Genomic DNA, 18,714 nt, shown 5'->3' with positions numbered 1-18,714 from the left:
GGCCATCTTTTTTCTCCCCCTTCTTTCACCTAGTTTTCTTTTCACAATGTAGAAGCAAACCGCAGGTTTAGTTTGAGAAAGAATAAGAAGCGGTGTGTTTCTTTTGCGGCTGAGGAGGGAAGAAAGGTGATTTTGACTTAATAAATGAAAAGATCTTTCGACGGGAGAGCTTATGAAATGGAGGAGACGAATGGGAGAGGTTAAATAGAGAAGACTAAAGGTGACAAATATGGAAAATGAGAAGAAAACATGAATGTTTTTCGGGATGTCAGAAGAACAATATGTGCGGTTTGCAGATCGCCAATGCGATGCTTTTGTTAGGCTAGCTAAATTTAGAAACTCTAAAAACAGATAGTATCCAAAACAAATGCATAGCATTAGAGGTTTAAGAGTTGAAAAAGGGTCAAAACAGTTTATCTTTAGAACCCAAAAACAGAACGGTCATAGAAAAAACAGAGGAACCTTATCAGTTTTCTAGAACTATAGGCTCATAAATTGGTTATACTCCTATATATCTATATGATCACGTATACAACAGCTCTTTAGTTTGCAAGAATATAATATTAACCTGGAATGGGAATGTATCAGAGAAACAATGCAACAGCTTCTTAACCCGAAAGACTCTTCTTGTTCCAAGAATTGTCCCCATAAGGTCTGAGATTGACAGTGATGCATATAAGCAAGTGAAATAAAAAAAACAAGATCATATTCGTCTCCAAGTGTATCTTTTACCTTGGATTTTTCAAATGGAGCAGCATGAAGATGATGGATATGATAAATGAAGAGGTAACAACGACGAGATATGTGATACCGAGGAAGTCCTTTCTTCCTCCTAACCAACTTGAGATGGAGAGAATAAGCTTCTTCTGTCTACTAAAGCTATAAGTATTGTAATTGTTCATCAAATTGACCACAACATAGAAAATTAGTAATTACAAGAAGAAATAAATTGACAAAGATATTGGATTACTTTAAAGAAAATTAGCAGTTACAAGTTTGGAAAAAAAAAACAGATTTCTTTATTAATTTAAAGGTAAAATTGTATTTCCATAAATTTAAATCTTAGTAGGGCAATGTTTGATAAAAAAATTTAGTGGAATAATGAATGTGATGTTATCCGGGTTTTAGTTAAAAAAAACTATATCTTCATTATTTATATTAATCTTTTTAGTTCCAATTAATAATAAAAGCATTGACATATATATTTATATCTTACAAAATAGTAAATTATAACAATGAATATAAAACATATGTTATTCCATAATTGGGATAGTACCCAGAAAACATTTTTTTATATTATAAATCTCTTTAAAATTTATCCAGGATACATAACAGAAAATATTGCAATAACAAAGAGAAGAAATAAATTGACAAAGATATTGGACTACTTTAAAGAAAATTATTAATTACAAGTTTGGGAAAAATATAATAAACAAAAAACAGATTTATTTATTAATTTAAATAAAAAATGGATTTCCATAAATTTAAATCTTACTAGGACAATGTTATAAAGAAATTTAGTGGAACAATGAATGTGATGTTATCCGAGATTTAGTTAAAAAAAAACTATATCTTCATGATTTATATTAATATTTTTTAGATCCAATTAATAATAAAGGCATTGACATATATATATATATATATATATATATATATATATATATATCTTACAAAATAGTAATTATAACAATGAATATTAAATATATGGGACATCCCATAATTGGAATAGTACCCAGATTTTAAACTATTTTTGACATTTTACCTTAATAATATCATATATCACCTATACCACAAACTTACCCTCACATCTTCCTATATATACACCCATACCAAAACAATAAAACATCAACTTTTACAATTCATAGTAACAAAAAAGCACAGGTAATATCAAAACAATTTCTGAAAAAATGATGAACACAAAAAATATAGCAATGTTTATGATGATGATGCTGGTAATAACGGGAACAGAGAACATTTTAGTTCAGGCAAATCGTCCCTTGTTTGAAACCTCTAGTGGACGTAGACATGTTGCATCTACCCCTACTCCTCCAGCTCAGTATAAATCTCCTTTTTCTCCGCGAGATCTTTCGGCTGAAACAATAGGCGCCGAGAATATGAAACATGCATGAAAAATATCCGAGACATGCAAGAAGACTAGAAGAGCATAAGCTATAACTATTATGTCTAAATTAATAAAGAGCAATAATTACTTTCCTCCTAGTATGTATTTTTATTTATTGCTCGTAGCATCATTAAATAAAAATAAAAATAATGATGCAAGAAGATGTTTTGTATAAGATATAAGAAATATTATAACTATTGAATTTATGAATTTATGGTGCATTTCATGGTTGAAGATGCAAAGAATTTCCATATTATCATACTACAATTATTTAAAGATTAATATTTTACAAATTAATAAATGCATCCATAGAACACATATTATAAAGACCAAATAGTTTATTAATGTTACTACTTTAAAAAATGAAGGTTTAATCTACAAGAATGTGATTCTTTAGGATTAATTAATAAAGACGAATTAACATGAAATATCTGGTCAAGTATAAAAATATTTGTTTGTCGTAATCCTACATATTAAGAGTAAAAGTAATTCATCATCGTTATGATGTAGAAAATTTCCGTTTATTGAAGATCTTTGTGAAAAATATTGTCTATCAAAGAAATATCTTATAGTCATTTCATATTTTATATTAAAATTTATTTCAGACAACAAAATAAAAATACTACTATATTAAAATCACTAACTTAAAGCTTTCACATCATATCCGTCAAAACGTAAGTTCTATCTAATGAAGAGTTGGCAGCTAACTATATGTGACAAGCCATATGAGTTCAATAAACCACACTTTTAAACCAAGACTACATTCTGATCCGCGCAACCGCACGGTAATATTTTTAATTGTTATGGTTTTAAGTTAAAAATCTATAATTTAACAACTTTTTATAATTTTTTTGGTTCACTTCTAAATTATATTTATGGATTTCGGCTTGGTTGTGGTTCAGTTTTGTTTTTGATGCAAGAAATATATGAACCGTTCAGTTATTTGTGAATATGAGTTCGGTTTGGTTTAGTTATTTTGATTTTTTGTTTGGTTCAAATAAAAATACTAGTAATCCGTTAAAGTTTAGAGTTCAACTGGAACGCATAGATTTGAATAGGGAAATATCGCTCGGATAGAATGCCACTTAAGACTATTGATAAATTGATAAGGTAAAAAGATTTTCATCTCAAGCAAACTCATAGTTTCTCAACTTATTTCATAAATAATTGATCTCATAATACCTGTCATCCTTAAAGACCAACACGTCAAAGAAAAACCTAAAAACAACGATCCAGCTTTCATGTATGTCATGGCTTCTTAGCAAAACATGTTGTTGTGTAATCCTCTTCATGTTGGGATTTTTTTCTGAAAAGAGAAAAAGCTTTAGAGAATCTAACATTTGACATGAGAATTGTTTTCTACACAAGTTGTCTCAGTATGCAGAGATCATTCACCTAAAATTCAATAGCTTTTCTACTCCTATGTGCATTACATAATAAAAGTTAAGGCCTTTCGGGACCAGAGAATGAATACTAACCCAAAATGATTCTTGTCAAATTCTTAACTAAAGTACCTTTAGTTGATATAACTCATCATAAATAGAAAAGGACTATTACTTCCCACAGGCCAGTCATGGTAGGATACCTCTAGTTACATGTTGAAGGCTCTGAACATCTTCAGACCACTTTTTCCGATGAAGCTGCGACACAATCCAAAACCGTAAATGAACAGGGAAGATATCAAAAGACAAATTTTCAGAGAGAATAACTAACCACCTGAACGTAACTCAATCTGAAAATGCCCAAAAAGCCTTTTGAGACTTCTCAGAAGCGTCTTCGCAAACAACAACTTCCAAGTTCCAATCCCTTGTATGTAACAGTCTTTCCACTTCTCTTATTTTTCATGTTAATAAGCTTTTTGGCGTTTCTAACCCGTAGCTGGTGATGTATAGAAGCTATCAAGTCTCAATAACACTAAATTCGATAGAATTATAGAATCATTAAAAACTAAACTTTTTGAATAACTTGGAATTTTGTAAGTCACTAAACAATCATAAAACCAATAACACTAGATTTTAGTAAGAATGATAGAATTCATTAACCAATGAAACTAGAATTTAAGAATTTTAACAATCACATCCCATTACTGTGTTTTAATATTTAGTCATAACATATACAATTGTTCCAAATTTAAAACATAACGCGGTAAATTTCAAATAAGACTCTTAATTAATATATTATATTTCTAGTATTCATATGGGGTTCATATTCATTTTTAAGGTCATCTTGATATTTAGTACATCTCTTTCAAATACAATTCATCATAATCATCTTCAACTTTATGCTTCGCTTTCGTCTTCCTCAGCCAGCCATTTTCTATCTTTCAGTTTTCTATCTTCAACGCCTTCATCCCACAACACTCATAAAGTCCATTTATTAGTGCTTCAATCAAAAGGCATGTAACAGTTTCAGTTCTGTTTGCTTAAAATCATAAATATACTTCAGTATTGCCGATTCTACCATTTAAGATTTGGGTATTATTTGGAAAAAAGTTTGCCAGCTACATGCCTCGTGGTAAAATCTCTTCTCTTACATACATCAATCAAACAGTGAATTTTAGGTGTCTAAAGCTCTTGTTGATACACCTTTAGAAGTTGGACTGAATGATTGTGTATTATTAGAGAGGTAATTGATTTGCACAGGTGTGCGTAAGAGGACTACGTGGTTACACAAACTAAAAAATCGAAACCAAAATTTACTGTCTCGTTTCAAAAAGATAAACATGTATTTTGAAAATAATCTTAAGCAGCATAACAAATAATACAAAATATAAATAAAATATGTTATAAGTAAAGAGGTCTATTAGAGATTCATACTTAAGATCACTAATAAACCAAAATTAACAAAGAAAAAAGATATAACCGGTGGGTTTAACGAAGACTTAACAAAAACAAAATAAAATAATTATGAGAGAGTTTACAGAAGGACATGAAAAAGATGACACTAAGTGGTTTAAGGGTGGTGGTTTATGTTGGTTGTCTCAAGCAATGTGTTGAGCCAAAGCAAGGATCTTGAGATGTTTCTTCTTGCGAAGCTCGTGAGGAACAGGACCAAACACTCGAGTCCCAATTGGCTGCCGATCAGTTTTAGTCTTCTTGTCTTTATTATCAACAAGAACAACCGCGTTATCATCGAACCTAACTTCGCTTCCATCGACACGACCTCTCTGCATCGCAGCTCTGACAACCACACCGTACACAACCGCTCCTTTCTTCACTTTACCGTTTGGCATTGCTTCTTTCACCGAAGCAACGATCGTGTCGCCAAGCCTAGCTCCTTTCTTACCCTTGAGAGCTTGAATACACATCACTTTCTTGGCTCCAGAGTTGTCCACGACTTTGAGAACCGTCCCCATTTGAATAAATGTCCTTCTCTGTTGCTGCTGCTGCTTATTAACAAATAACAAAAGAAATAATCTTTCAGACATCAAACCAAACAAATACTTAAACATGAAGAAGGTTTCTGACCTGAGAGAGGAGGATACTTTCGTTCATCATTCCATTGGAAGAAATAATCGATCCGGAGAAATCATTCTTAACACCTCCAAGCAATGAACGTCCTCCTGCTCATTATTAGTGTATAAATCAAATTGAAAAAGAAAAAAATAAAATAAATTTTGAGCATGGATTGGTAAGAACATCAACAGCAAATGCTCAATCAATTGAATCTGTCTTTCAAAATAAATTACAAAGTTGGAAACATTTGACTTTAAATTTATTGATTTTTCGAAATCAAGATCCAAACCCATCAGAATCTACAAGATTGAATCTCATTTCGTCATAACTTAAAAAGAAACCCCAATAGTTTCTCAAGATCGAACGTTGCAACCTCAAAAGTCAAAACCTTTAACGAATAAAATTATAAAAGAACGATGAGGAAGGAGCAAGTCGCTTACCACGGGAGATTCTTGAAGCTAAAGCTGCCGCCATTTCTACAACCACAAGTTTCGATCTTTAATGTCAAAAACATAAAAATAATAACAAAATAATAGTCTTATGAAAAGAAAGATAAATAGATTTGTATAAATGCTGACTTACGAGGTGTTGATGGAGACAAAAACAGATTCGTTGCAGAAGAACGAGATCAGTGACGAGAGAGAGAGAGAGAGAGAGAGAGAGCGAGGCGGAGGATATAGGGAAAGGTTTAGGAGTGGCAACAAAATGTAAATACCAGGTTTACTCAAAGGGTATAACCGTAGTAAAATACATTTAGTAATCCGGTATGTTTCTACTTTCGGTCCGAACATTTAAATGTTAGGCTTCTGGTCGGGTATGGCTATTTTAAGCAACAAGAAGAAAAGAAAAACTATTGCGTCGCTGAGTTTCGCTACTTTCTCTCTCGTCAATGCTTGTACACATTGGGCCTGGGCTCTAATATAGATAAACTTCTTTGCTCCTTTGTCCGCCGCAACTTTTAGAATCGTTCCCATTTGAATAAAACGGGTTTAAGACATTTTTTTTTCTTCTTTGACAAAAGGGTTTAAGACATTTTTGCAATAAATTGTTTTGTTAGTGCCATGAAGTGAACACTGAGTATTAAAAACTGAATAAATACAACTCTATGAAGTGTTCATCAACCACTTGTAAAGTATTTGCATAAAGTAGTACGAAAATGATACATAAAGAAAAAAGCTGAATAGCTAATTTGAAAATTGGAATTGAAGCCGATTTAGAGTTGAACTAGAGTTTATTTGGAAGCTAAGCAACCGAAGATTTATCTTGGAGAAAGGAAAAATCATTGTGAAAGGATTTTCAAAAAGTTTTGTACAAAAGATTTGGAAATATTTCATAAAGAAGATTGAAGAATATTTATTGTTTGGAAAATTGGCTTGGGTGAACCATAAAATGTACTGAATATAAGCATTGCGTGTTTTGTATTCGGCACCATCTTAAAACAAAGGAAAAAAACCATAAAGGTTTTGGAGTTCCTATGTATTAAAACAAATGACCATGCCCCACTCTCCACTTATTTTATTAGTATTTAAGATCCTCATCAAAAATCTATGCATTCGAGATGTTCAATTGGGCAATATTTTAGATTCTGAGTTTCGACTTTGGCCGATTAGACAAGACGGTCGTAAACTCATTTTCATACCTTTTTTTTTGGTCAAACATCTCATTTTCATACTTATACCCCAAGTTTCTGATGCTGCTCAACGTTTGCAAAATCTCAAAAACTCTTTATTCAGATGAGAGCGAAGAACTCAACAGTACCTCGGAAAGTTAAATTTCTTTATTCAGATTTTTGTGAGTAAACACAATTGACAGTAAAGTGAGAAGTCTAAGGTTAAGACATAATCATTATGGCCAAGATATGCATTCAGCAAACACAATAATGAAGTAACTTGTCCACCCCTCATGCCTTCCAAATTGGGTCCAGCTTGTTTACATTATCTATATCACCGTATACTTTGAATATAATAAGGCTTATGCTTCTGTAAGCTAATGTCGTGTTATATAAGATACTACATATCATCACTCTTAGCACATGAGTACATGACAATCTATTATTAAACAAACGGCAATTTGAGAATGCTCAATTATGATATAAACATTCAAACATCAAGTTGCTTTTATACAATTCTAATATAAACAGAATACGCTGCTCTGTTTTATTTTTCTTAAATTAACTTTAATAATAACAAGCAAATGTATTTCTCATAACTACAATATTCACATAAGAGAGAAGAACAAGCAAAGCTCAAGACATTGTAACTAACAAAGACAGACAACAAACCTTACAAGATAATAAGTAATTTGTTGGTATTTATATGATTGAGAGATCCTGCGAAAGCTTAAAAGAAAAAAAATCGCTAGCAGATGCAGCAGGTAGCAAAACTGGCTTATGTATTCATCAAAACTGGATTTAGCTCATTCTCTGCTTCCTCTCATTATAGCATTTATATGTAATAATCATCATTAATCGCCATCGGGTTCCCTAACAAACAAGAAATCATAACAATGAGAAAAAAGTTATGTGCTTTCTAAGAACAGCAAATAAAATTTTGTGACGATAACACACATTCAAACTATGATCACAAATGCTTAAATAATCATCAGTTGCAATACAGTCAAAAAAATAGTGACAGTTTAAGTTTCCTAATGTTGAGCATCTTAGAACATTCACAAAGGATATGCTCAAATCACTTCATAATCAGATCATACAGACACCAACTTACCTCAGATTCAGACTGAAACATTCCAAGCTAGAACGAGTTCATTTCTAAACAATAAGTCTTTCTCTTGACCAGCATCTTCACAGCTGCCTTATAAGGCTCCCCAAAAGCAGCCGAAGACACCCAAAGTACATCAGACACTTCCTTCTTCGACTCACTCGGCCTTATCGCCACCAAAGTCGCACCTTTCAACACAGTCCCATCAGGCAACTCCAAGGTAGGAGCATACCATAGCCTCATGTTCAAGGCAGGTACGAGAGTCCTCTTAGAAGCCGAGGAAGCTGACAATGGCTTCACCCTCAGCTCTTCAAGCTGATCTTTATTCATACAAAGCACACCTTGCCCATCGGAATCAGAGAGCACTAAACTCCTCAGCGTCTTGTGCTCGGCTATGATCGGCTGTAGCAAGTAGTGTCGTGCTGATGCAGCAATCAAAGAGCTGATTGTCCATACCACACGAAGTTTCAAGCCTCCGTTCGTGTAAAAAGACTCCGGTATACTCCCGGTATCATCGGAAGATTCAACGGGTTGTGAAACTCGCGTTGGACTCGGTTGAATCACTGAAGAAGCGCCGAGAATCACGCAGTGATCTAACGTTGAGCCAAACTCAGCTCTCCATTTCAGCAAGACTCCGTCGTCGATCCCGAGCTCTCCGGAAGGTAACTCGATGCGTAAGTAACGAATCTCCTCGAAGTTCTTCAGAACCTGCGTAGGAGAGTGATGCGTCACTCCTCCTTGCTCGATCTCTCCACCTTCGTCTCCGCTAATAGACAGAGAAGACGAAGAAGAAGAAGAGGAGCCGCACGATCTCCTCGCGCCGAGGAATTGCCCCAACGCTTGCAACGGCTTCACAATGCCGCCGACGACGAGGCGGAAGAGGTTGGAGAAGGGCCCCGACGCGGCGGAGCGGGACTTGATCGAGGAGAGGGAGGAGTTATCGTCGTCGGAGATGACGCAATCGACGCGGATCAGGACGTTTTCGACCTGGGTGACGAGGGAGTGGAACCTCCGGGAGACGACGCAGCAGCGGCCGAGGGATTTGACGTCGGAGATTTTGTTGAAGACGAGGAGGAGGATCGAGTCGGGGAGGTGGTCGAAGTGGTCGGTTTGTCGGGGCTCGGGGTGGATCCGGGAAGGTGGATCTGAACGGGCCATGGAATCGGATCTTCGATTTGGGGGAAAGTTTGTTTCTAGGGTTTTGAGAGGAAGGATTCGAAATCAGAATCGTATGACGAAGTTTCGGGAGAGAGGAACAGATGGAAATGGATGGAGGAGGCAGATACCACGAGGTTTTTTGTCTTTATGAAGAGAAAAATGGCATTTTTGATTTAACATCATTTAGCTTTTCCATTTCCACATGGGCCAAATCACTAGAAGTAATATTTCCAAATAAAATTTTCAACAAAAGATTATATTAAAAATATAATTTTATTAATAATATTTTAGAAACTTCAGAAATTTATGCTAAAATTATCAAATGGAAGAAATTTTAAGATATCTTTCAGTATAATTATAAATTTTTATTTTAAAATTAAAAACTAATATAATTTTGTTATGAGAGATTTACGTGAATCTTTTTTTGTAAAATTTTAAACGAAATTAATAGATGTATTTATAAAATTATGGGATTTAAACTTTTTTTATTATTAATCTAAATATATTTATGATTTATAAAATAATCTAGACTAATTTTTTAAATAGAGATATATTATATGAATGTATCATCTTTCCAGATATTTAAATAAAATCTAAATCATAACTTCGTATCTACTTGAACAAATGGAATGCATTCAATGTTGTTTAGCTTTCCAAAGTTATACTACTAGATTATCACGTTGTGATTATCTAGACCAACTTAAGTCTACAAGAATTAGATTTTCTACTAGACATAATAAAAACACATACATATGTAGGCGGTATTTTTTTCTGCAAGAAAGAAAAAAATATAGATAATATTTTACCTATGCTACTGGTTAGTATCAAAATGGTTTATCCCACCTCTGCAAATCCCGTATCAATATCCACATATGCTATCAGGTCATGATATTGTAATTAAATATTCGAGAGCCAACCACATATGGGTCTTCACGCCTCAACATGTTTGGGTTGGGCAATTATAGAAGACAAGCATATGTGTATTCATGATTTCATGTCCCATATCAATATCCACATACACATGCCAACACGTGGACATACACATTAATACGGAAAAATTATGAATATGATCATAATAATCTGAAGAAAATACAAGATTTTTGTCACTATTTAGAAAACTAAAATAATTTTAAACAACAAACTTTTCATCCAAATAATATTATTCTAATTCCAAAGTCTTAGAAATATATCTAGATTAAAAAGGATTTTATTTTCAGAATACATTGAAAATGGCCTTTGAATATTACTAGGGAAGACAAATTTAGAAAAACAAAACAAAATAAAGGACCTTGGGAATTATTTAATATATAAGTATATTATTCTGCTGAGATCTTAACAGATATAACTGCCAAACCGATAAATGTCGAAACAACCAACTCGGTTTTATTCACTGCCAAACCAGAAATAAGCCAAAGTTATTTCTACGAGCTCGGTGCAACCCGGTTCGGCTTTAGACGGATTTATCTTTGCTACACCAAACCAGTGTTGTGTCTTATGAAATCACGAGATACACACATTCTTTAAAATAACAACAATAAAATTAAACCAAATCCTAATCAAGTTCCGGTCTGGTTCAAGCATAGAGGCTTCTTCCGCAGCGATCACACTCGGTTAAGTGAGAAACCGGGGTTTTACCAGCATTGATCTTCTGCAGGTTTGGAAGATCGACCTCAAGAACATCACGAAGAGCCTTAGAGCCTTCTCGGAGTTCATCAGAGCTGCCAAAAGAAAAAGAAGTAATTGAATCAGTCGATAACCATTTATAAACCCTTCAATAAACCAGACCGGTTTAGCTGTTTATAATTTACCTGATGGAGAGTGGTGGAGTTAACCGGACAATGGTGTTGTGAGTCGGTTTAGCCAACACTCCTCTCTCCTTCAAGCTCAAGCAAATATCATAAGCTGAAACAGGAGATAAGCTTTCGCTATCAAACTCAACCGCATTGAACAATCCTCTTCCTCGTACTTCTTTTATGTGATCAGGAAACTGTTTCTTGATTTCATTCAATTGAATCCTCAGTTCTTCTCCAAGACTTGCTGATCTACAAGATTCAAGAACCGAGAAATGTCAATCCAAAGAACCAGAGTTAATTTAGAAAGTAAAAGTAGGTACCTTTCGACGAGTTTCTCTTCCTCGATAACATCTAAAGAAGCCATAGCTACAGCACTAGCTAAAGGGTTCCCACCAAATGTGCTGATAACAAAAAAAGGAACAAGCATTATCCCAAACAGACTGATAAATGTTATGTTACTAAGAATATATTTGATGTAACGCTTGTGCGAACCTTCCGTGTTGGCCAGGTTTGATATGAAGCATGACATCTTTATCAGCAAGCACTGCACTTACTGGAATCACTCCTCCACCTAATGCTTTCCCAAGTATCTTTCAAAAACGCAAACTCAAATGATTTTTTTTTTGGATAATCTATGTAATGGCTTTGCTCCGGGAAGTATATAAGCAAACTAAAACAACATACCACCATGTCAGGACGAATCTCTTCCCAGTCACAAGCTAACATCTTCCCGGATCTCGCTAGACCGCTTTGTACTTCATCAGCTATCATCAAAACGTTGTGTTTCGTACAGAGTTCTCTAACAGCTTTCAAATAACCCGCAGGAGGAATAACAACCTATAACCAAACCAAAACCAATGTGATTCATCCTCTAAAATGATTATTATTGCTAGAAAAAAGAAGGAACTTACTCCAGCTTCTCCTTGAATAGGCTCAAAAAGGAATCCAGCTATCTTATCTCCCTTCTCTGCAATCATCATAACAATAACATGATCCACTCATTAAGCTAAAATCTTAAAGCATTCATACCTTTAAAGATCTTCTCAAGTGAATCAGCGTCACCAAAATCAACTTTAAGATTCCCAGGCAACAATGGTCCGAACCCTCGAGTAGCATCATTGTCACAGCTCATGGAGATAACTGCTAACGTACGGCCATGAAAGCAACCACAACAAGAGACGATTAAAGCCTCGTCTTTGGGAATGTGTTTCTTCTCGTGACCCCATTTTCTCGCAACTTTCAAAGCGGTTTCGACACCTTCAGCGCCGGTGTTCATAGGAAGCACCATCTCGTAACCGAACATGTTGGTGAGACGCTCAGCAAAGACCGGGAACTTATCGTTGTAAAAGGCGCGTGAGCTTAAAGTGAGCTTCTCCACTTGTTCCTGCAGTGCCTTGATGATCTTAGGGTGGCAATGTCCCTGCGAAATACCAAAAAAAAAAAAAAAGAATCGAAAAAGTAAGAAATTTTCCACTTATTTGTTGTATGTTTAAATGAGGAGTGAGGCCTTTGGAGTGATTAACCTGATTAACAGCGGAGTAAGCAGCAAGAAAGTCGATGTATTTTTTGCCTTCAGGGTCCCAAATTGTTGAGCCATTTCCGCGTGAAAACACAACCGGAACTGGATGGTAACTACAATTTTTTTTTGACACAAAGATAGAATTAACAGACCAAAGGTTAGCAACTAAAGCTTCAAAACAAACATATAAAGGGAGCAAAATCCAGAACCCAAAAGAGAGGACAAAGTTGGAAATTTCAGAAGTGATTACGTCGTCGACGATATAATATCAAAATCGGAGAAAAAAGGAAACCTTTGAAGAGATAAAAAGAAAAGACGGAGGCTTTACTTGTGGGCGCTGAACTTCGATTCCAGTTCCATCAATCGCTGAGAAGATGATGACGACGGAGCTTTTGAGTTCGATTCCGGCAATCCTCCATAACTCCGCCGTGCTCCGGCGGTAGAAAGTCTGGTGGTAGACACACGCTGAATCAATCGTCTCGTGGCTGCTGCCATTACAGTCTTTCAGAAATGGACGCAAATGTTTTTTTTTTTTCTGTTTCTGCTCTGTTTGTTCGTTTTCCAAGAAAGTGATTGTTTCTCGGGATGCATATCACATTAAAAAAATGGTTCAATTCATTAATGGATTTATGGTTTAGTTCGGTTTGATTTCTTTTGGTCTTTTTATATATTTCCTCTGTTCAGTGATAGATTTTTTAGAAAAAAATTTGTTTCAAAAAGATATATTTTTTATATTTTCTATAAAAAAAAGTTATAAATTTCAAAAAAATTAATTAACTTTATTAAATTATTATTGATTAAAGATTGAAAATTATAAAAAACAATATATTTATTATGGTAATTTAATGTGTTTTCTTAATATACCGTAAAAATACTAAAAAAGTCTATATTTGTTATATTCGTTGAAAAGAGGGAGTACAATACACAAGCTCAAACCAAATTAAGGAGGTGTGTGCTTTTTGATGATAGTTTTAAGAAAACGACAATAACAATCTGTTGTCTTCTTTTCCTAAGCTTTTACACATTCCCATGTTCTTATCCTTATTTTTTTGTTTGTTCTTTTCCAAATTGAAATATGTATATATCATGACAAAGTATTACAACAGCAAAGCAGGATACACCATGCTCACCAAAAAATTAGATCAACAGAGCACTGGTCTATCGGCCTTAAACCCAACTATATTTACCATTAAACTATACCATCATTTTTTTGTTTGTTCATTCTGTAGTTTTTAGATTATCCAGTAGAGATGAGAAGAATAGAAAATCCAGCTGGGTTGATATTAATCACATTATATATTATTACAAACAAATGGAAAATTCACTTTACAATTGCGTAACGTAATCATCGACTACTACTACAATGACCATATACGTTTCTGAAAAAGCTTCCAAAGGGATCAACATCTATCTGTTTCTAATAATCTATCAACTTTTGCTTTATAGAAAAAAAAAATGCTTAAGACTATTATTTACTAAGAACTAAGCAATATATACACACATAGTCACAATTGATGAAAGACTGTTGGGATTAAGCGGGGAAGAAGAAACGTGGAGACAGAGAATGGTTAGGAATGTTCAAAGGGCCTATTCGAAAACGATCAAACCGCAAAAGCTAAAAGCAGAAACAAAAACAAAAAAAAATTGTTGCCGGTTTCTAGCAACCTTTAGTTACTAAGTTGAACCCCAGGGTTTGTCTGCATAAATGCTAAAACAAAAACCTCAACACAATCAGAAAACTCAAGACATTGACTCTAATGAGGGAATCTTAAAGACGCAGTGCGGAGTGACAAGACAAGACCCTCAAAAGCTAGAGTGAAACACACAACACAATCAGTGAAGCTTTACTGTTGCGAGTTCTACTGCTAAAATCCTCTACTCATAACCTAGTATGCTTACAAGCACTAACGGATGGATCATGATCAAGTATGGACAAAAGATGCTCAGAGTGAATCAGAAACAGTAGCAGAGCTAGAGACAAAGAAGATGAATCAATGAACTGGAGGTATAGCCAAAAAAAGACTGTAAACTATAGCAGAGAACGGGAAGAAAGTCATCCATTGGCAAAAGCCATTGCATTTTGAAATGATCAGATTCTAAGATCACGGTCTGTAAGGAGAAAAGATGCAATACTCAAGTTCACTAGGCTATAAAAGCTATGGTTTGTTCACTGCAGAAATTTCTAAGAGAAACACACAAGAACATGATTTGATTTGATTTGATGAGATGTGATGAGTATAACTTGGCATCACATTTGAATAAGCTGAGACAGAAAAACCAACACATAACTGATAGGGACTGCTTTGGACTAAAGCATAGAGCAGAGAGAATAGGCAAAGCTTGATTGAAATAACAACGATTTTGTCTTTTTTATTGCACAGAGATAATATAATCATTTATTAAGCGAACAGCTCGCAAGGGAAGGGAGAAAGAATGGTCCTGAAAAAGTCTATAGCACGAGATACTATAAAAAGTTACCGGATGGATGGTGAAATATCGAATGTCTGGATGATAGAATACAGATCCAACCATAGTCAAACACGAGCTTGATGGAAGGAGAGGGAGCTAGAAAGACAGGAACACACTTCTTCTTCGGAAAAAGGGGTCGCAAAACTACTCAAGTGGACATGATAAAAGCTTGGAACAAGTTCTCTGCGGTACGCTTCTGTTCAGGCGTTCCGGAAACGAGAGCAATGCGACCTCCATGAGAAGATGATTTCGAATCAGATATTTCTATCATAGCTCCTGATATCTGATAGAAAGAGAGAGAGAGAGAGCAAAGAGGGCACATATCATGTGAAAAATGTTAGACGGTGACCGAGGCTATATGATGGTGATCAGAGAGGAACGAGGAAGTAAAAATAAAATAAAAATGTAAATTAAAACAAACCCTTCTTATGTTGTCCAAGTTGCCTCCTCCTCTCCCCATTACTTTACCCACTGCATTTGAAGGGATTCGAATCTCCATTATTGTAGTAGAAGACTGAGGCAGCCTGTGAATGCACACAACATAAGTTGTAATACGTAATAACCAAAAAACACAAAACAAAACAAACTTCTTCATATTAGCTGCAGACTTACCCTCCATATCTACTGGATGAGTAAGAAGAGTTGGATCCATAACTATTATCCCCCACCTGTTTGTACCAAAAAAAAACACTTATGAGCTACACTAAACAACACAGAAAATGAGATGTTTCGGTTTTAGATGTTACCGGAAAACTTCCATAACCATAGAGTCCACCGCTCATGCCAGTCTCTGGTCTCCTATCATAATCCACAGAAGCAACTTGCGGAACAGAAGACATGAAAGATGGAGTTAGCGCCAGAGCAGCAGCATTACTACTTCTCTCCGAAGAAGAGAAGAAACTACTCTTCTCAGATCTTGCTGGAGGTTGTTGGTTCCTGAAACCACTCGTCTCTCTATCTCTCAAAACATCATCTCGAAGCCTCAACACAATCTGAATAAGAGCATCCCTCACATTGCTCGCTTCACCAGATATCTATAAACCAAAATATTATTAGAGCAATCAAGTAAAAGCAAAAAAAGCTGAATGAATGGTTTATACCTCAACGAGCTCATCATTTAGATCAGCACACTTATTATTCTCTTTCGAGATATAGATATTAGCGTTTGTCTTCTTCCTAATCTCGCTTATGATCGAGCCACTCTTCCCTATAATGCATCCAATCACCTTAGAAGGCACAAGGAGCTGCATCTTAGGCTTCTCCTCGTCTTCATCGTTAATCTTCTCTTGAAGCAAAAGCACAGCCTCAACCGCCATTGACTTCAAATCATCAGGAGACTCTTTGGACGTTACAATGATAACACAGTCCTCATCATGATTCGCCCTCGCCCTCGAGTCATTCACCTCGATATGAGACCCGCTCGCTTGTCTTATCCCCTTAATGGTCGAACCTCCTTTACCGATAACTCGACCGATGTTGGAAGAAGAGCACAGAACTTTCACAACCAACTCTTCTTGCCTAGAAGAAGAAGACACACCGCCAAAAGTACCATGATGAACCACAGGAAGAGCGGAGGAAGAGAAAACCGGAGTTGCGGTTTCTCCATAACCCTGTGGTAGTGTCCCTATAAAGGATGGAACATTGGCTCCATGTTGGAAGATAGGATCTTGACTCTGGTATAAACCGGTTTGCGGATAGATGGAAAGATCAGATGGGATTATAATACTTGCAGGAGCTTCTTGAACCGTTGCGTCAAGAGGAATCTGTTCTTTAGGACTAAACTTGTACATGATTGCAGAAACAGCAAACAGTGCTTTCTTCACTGACTCAGCCCCTCCAGATATCTAATCACACAGTAATCAAAACATTAGCAAAATAAAAAGACAGGAGGGCCGGTCCTAGGCAAAGCCAAATGAAACATTCCCCTCTGGCCCATACATAGACCCCCAACTTTGTAAAAAATATAAAATTATTATTGAAATATTTACAAAATCGCCTACAGCCCCCAAAATCTCAGGAAGTGTGCCTTTCAAAAAAAGATATCGAAAGGCACCGTTCCTTAGATAATTTAATCACACAGTAATCAAAACATTAGCGAAAGAAAGAGACAAGGCCGGTCCTGGGCAAAGCCGAATGAAACATTCCACATAGACCCCCAAATTTGTAAAAAATATAAAATTATTATTGAAATCTTTACTAAATCGCCTACAGCCTCCAAAATCTCAGGAACCGTGCCTTTCGAAAAAAGATAAGAATAATCATAAAGGTTTCAAGACACTAACCGAAACAATGTTGTCAAAATCCATAGCACAAGCATGTGAAGGATCAGAGACATCTTTAGACACAATCTTAACACTAGCTCCGGTTCTACTCCTAACCTTCTTAACCGTCGAGCCAGCTTTACCAATCACATTAGAACACTGACTAGTCGGAACCAAAAGCCGGCACTCTCTAATATCATCTCTACCTATCTTACTGTTCTCAGCAGCAGTAGCTAAAGAAGCAACGATAGCTTCATGGAGTTTAAGGAGAGCGTCTTGAGCAGAACACAAAGGGGTGATCTGGTGGTCGCTGTTCTCTATATCCACAATGTCCTTCTTGTCGTTGACCGTGCAGTAGATCGTTAGGACTCTTTCGGTACAGCCTGGGAAAGGGTCAACGACTTTGATTCTGGCTCTGGTTTCTTGTCTGATCGTGTTGATGACTTTGCCACTCTTGCCTATCACGCTTCCGATGACCACACTAGGGCAGAGGATTCTGTAGACGACGAGATCGTCTTTGTTGTTGAGTTTTTCTTCGGTTTGGTGTGAAAGTCTTCTCTTTTGGTTCCTGTTGTTGTTGTCAGTACGGTTATGAGTTCTCTTATTACCACGCTCAACCATTGTTGTGTCTCTTGCAAATTTAGACAGCCCTGAAACAGGAAAGTGATAATCTTTTTTTTTTTTTGTTAAATTGAAATTCAATTGAATCCTAATAATGCAATTGAATGAGAGAGAACCCTAAAAAAAAGGAAACAGATATGAAATCAATTCGAGAGAAAACGAACATACGAGAGGATTGAAGATGAGGAAGAAACAAAAGTATTTTTGATAACTTGAAGGAAAGAGTTTTGTACTAACTGTTTGTGAAAACGAGGAGAGAGAGAGAGAGAGAGATTTATTATTGTCTGTACCAGAAGAGGAAGAAGAAGACGGCGACGTGTTCTAAAGATACTTTGATGATCTCTTCGGTTATAGTATTTCCTTTGTGGGGTCACTTTTAATTATCAAGGCAGGACCTTACTTTGTTTCTGATTTTGGTATTTGGTCCGATTCTCTCAAAATTATTATTTATTAGGCCCATAAAGTTTTTCTTTCTTTTTTGTAACAAGTAAAGTTTTTTTATTTATTTTCCGTTTATAATGAAATCAAGTTAAATTGGAATTAAGAAAAACAGATTTAGGAGGTGCAGTTGGTTATTGATTTCTCAGCATCAATTGAAG

General features: G+C 35.5%; 4 protein-coding genes across 6 annotated transcripts; all 4 read right to left on the bottom strand.

The window, feature by feature from the left end:
• Window positions 1-4,847: 4,847 nt before the first annotated feature.
• On the bottom strand, window positions 4,848-6,378 carry LOC106396997 (50S ribosomal protein HLP, mitochondrial-like). 2 transcript variants are annotated; one of them, XM_013837517.3, is made up of 4 exons: window positions 6,160-6,378; window positions 6,018-6,053; window positions 5,590-5,684; window positions 4,848-5,504 (listed from the first exon to the last, which is right to left on the bottom strand). In XM_013837517.3, the coding sequence occupies exons 2-4, from the start codon at window positions 6,049-6,051 to the stop codon at window positions 5,103-5,105; spliced, it is 531 nt and encodes a 176-aa protein (XP_013692971.1). In that variant the 5' UTR covers window positions 6,052-6,053; window positions 6,160-6,378; the 3' UTR covers window positions 4,848-5,102. The 2 variants fall into 2 exon arrangements, with proteins under 2 accessions (XP_013692971.1, XP_013692970.1); XM_013837516.3 differs by having other exon boundaries at window positions 4,848-5,507; window positions 6,160-6,377.
• Window positions 6,379-7,710: 1,332 nt separating this feature from the next.
• Window positions 7,711-9,625, bottom strand: LOC111198767 (F-box protein At5g46170-like). Its single transcript, XM_022688021.2, has 2 exons — window positions 8,301-9,625; window positions 7,711-8,059 (listed from the first exon to the last, which is right to left on the bottom strand). Exon 1 carries the CDS (start codon window positions 9,450-9,452, stop codon window positions 8,328-8,330), a length of 1,125 nt encoding a protein of 374 aa, XP_022543742.2. The 5' UTR covers window positions 9,453-9,625; the 3' UTR covers window positions 7,711-8,059; window positions 8,301-8,327.
• A 1,188-nt stretch (window positions 9,626-10,813) lies between these two features.
• LOC106401930 (ornithine aminotransferase, mitochondrial) lies at window positions 10,814-13,351 on the bottom strand. The gene is made up of 9 exons (XM_013842546.3): window positions 13,093-13,351; window positions 12,769-12,877; window positions 12,275-12,665; window positions 12,157-12,212; window positions 11,930-12,082; window positions 11,738-11,835; window positions 11,566-11,646; window positions 11,261-11,494; window positions 10,814-11,170 (listed from the first exon to the last, which is right to left on the bottom strand). The coding sequence occupies exons 1-9, from the start codon at window positions 13,257-13,259 to the stop codon at window positions 11,026-11,028; spliced, it is 1,434 nt and encodes a 477-aa protein (XP_013698000.2). The 5' UTR covers window positions 13,260-13,351; the 3' UTR covers window positions 10,814-11,025.
• A 1,757-nt stretch (window positions 13,352-15,108) lies between these two features.
• LOC106401685 (KH domain-containing protein At4g18375) lies at window positions 15,109-18,484 on the bottom strand. Of its 2 annotated transcripts, none has more exons than XM_048781409.1 (8): window positions 18,406-18,484; window positions 17,516-18,144; window positions 16,334-17,077; window positions 15,980-16,267; window positions 15,846-15,901; window positions 15,655-15,757; window positions 15,379-15,516; window positions 15,109-15,348 (listed from the first exon to the last, which is right to left on the bottom strand). In XM_048781409.1, the coding sequence occupies exons 2-7, from the start codon at window positions 18,113-18,115 to the stop codon at window positions 15,382-15,384; spliced, it is 1,926 nt and encodes a 641-aa protein (XP_048637366.1). In that variant the 5' UTR covers window positions 18,116-18,144; window positions 18,406-18,484; the 3' UTR covers window positions 15,109-15,348; window positions 15,379-15,381. The 2 variants fall into 2 exon arrangements, with proteins under 2 accessions (XP_048637366.1, XP_022543741.2); XM_022688020.2 differs by having other exon boundaries at window positions 18,284-18,442.
• Between the last annotated feature and the right edge of the window lie 230 nt (window positions 18,485-18,714).

The sequence above is a fragment of the Brassica napus genome, chromosome A6 (genome assembly GCF_020379485.1).
Source record: "Brassica napus cultivar Da-Ae chromosome A6, Da-Ae, whole genome shotgun sequence".
Lineage (NCBI taxonomy): Eukaryota > Viridiplantae > Streptophyta > Magnoliopsida > Brassicales > Brassicaceae > Brassica > Brassica napus.
Note: the sequence above shows the minus strand (reverse complement) of the source record. Positions and strands in the feature narration are given on the sequence as shown.

What these genes read in the sequence shown, in the direction of transcription:
- LOC106396997 (XM_013837516.3), bottom strand. Translation starts at nt 6,051, where the DNA reads ATGGCGGCAGCTTTAGCTTCAAGAATCTCCCGTG. An exon ending in AGCTTCAAGAATCTCCCGTG is followed by an intron (nt 5,685 to 6,017) that starts GTAAGCGACTTG and finishes AATAATGAGCAG; the next exon opens with GAGGACGTTCATTGCTTGGA. An exon ending in AAAGTATCCTCCTCTCTCAG is followed by an intron (nt 5,508 to 5,589) that starts GTCAGAAACCTT and finishes GTTAATAAGCAG; the next exon opens with CAGCAGCAACAGAGAAGGAC.
- LOC111198767 (XM_022688021.2), bottom strand. Translation starts at nt 9,452, where the DNA reads ATGGCCCGTTCAGATCCACCTTCCCGGATCCACCCCGAGCCCCGACAA.
- LOC106401930 (XM_013842546.3), bottom strand. Translation starts at nt 13,259, where the DNA reads ATGGCAGCAGCCACGAGACGATTGATTCAGCGTGTGTCTACCACCAGA. An exon ending in GAAGAGAAACTCGTCGAAAG is followed by an intron (nt 11,495 to 11,565) that starts GTACCTACTTTT and finishes TGAATCTTGTAG; the next exon opens with ATCAGCAAGTCTTGGAGAAG. An exon ending in ACTCCACCACTCTCCATCAG is followed by an intron (nt 11,171 to 11,260) that starts GTAAATTATAAA and finishes TTCTTTTGGCAG; the next exon opens with CTCTGATGAACTCCGAGAAG.
- LOC106401685 (XM_048781409.1), bottom strand. Translation starts at nt 18,115, where the DNA reads ATGGTTGAGCGTGGTAATAAGAGAACTCATAACCGTACTGACAACAAC. An exon ending in ATTTTGACAACATTGTTTCG is followed by an intron (nt 17,078 to 17,515) that starts GTTAGTGTCTTG and finishes CTGTGTGATTAG; the next exon opens with ATATCTGGAGGGGCTGAGTC. An exon ending in ATGGTTATGGAAGTTTTCCG is followed by an intron (nt 15,902 to 15,979) that starts GTAACATCTAAA and finishes TGGTACAAACAG; the next exon opens with GTGGGGGATAATAGTTATGG.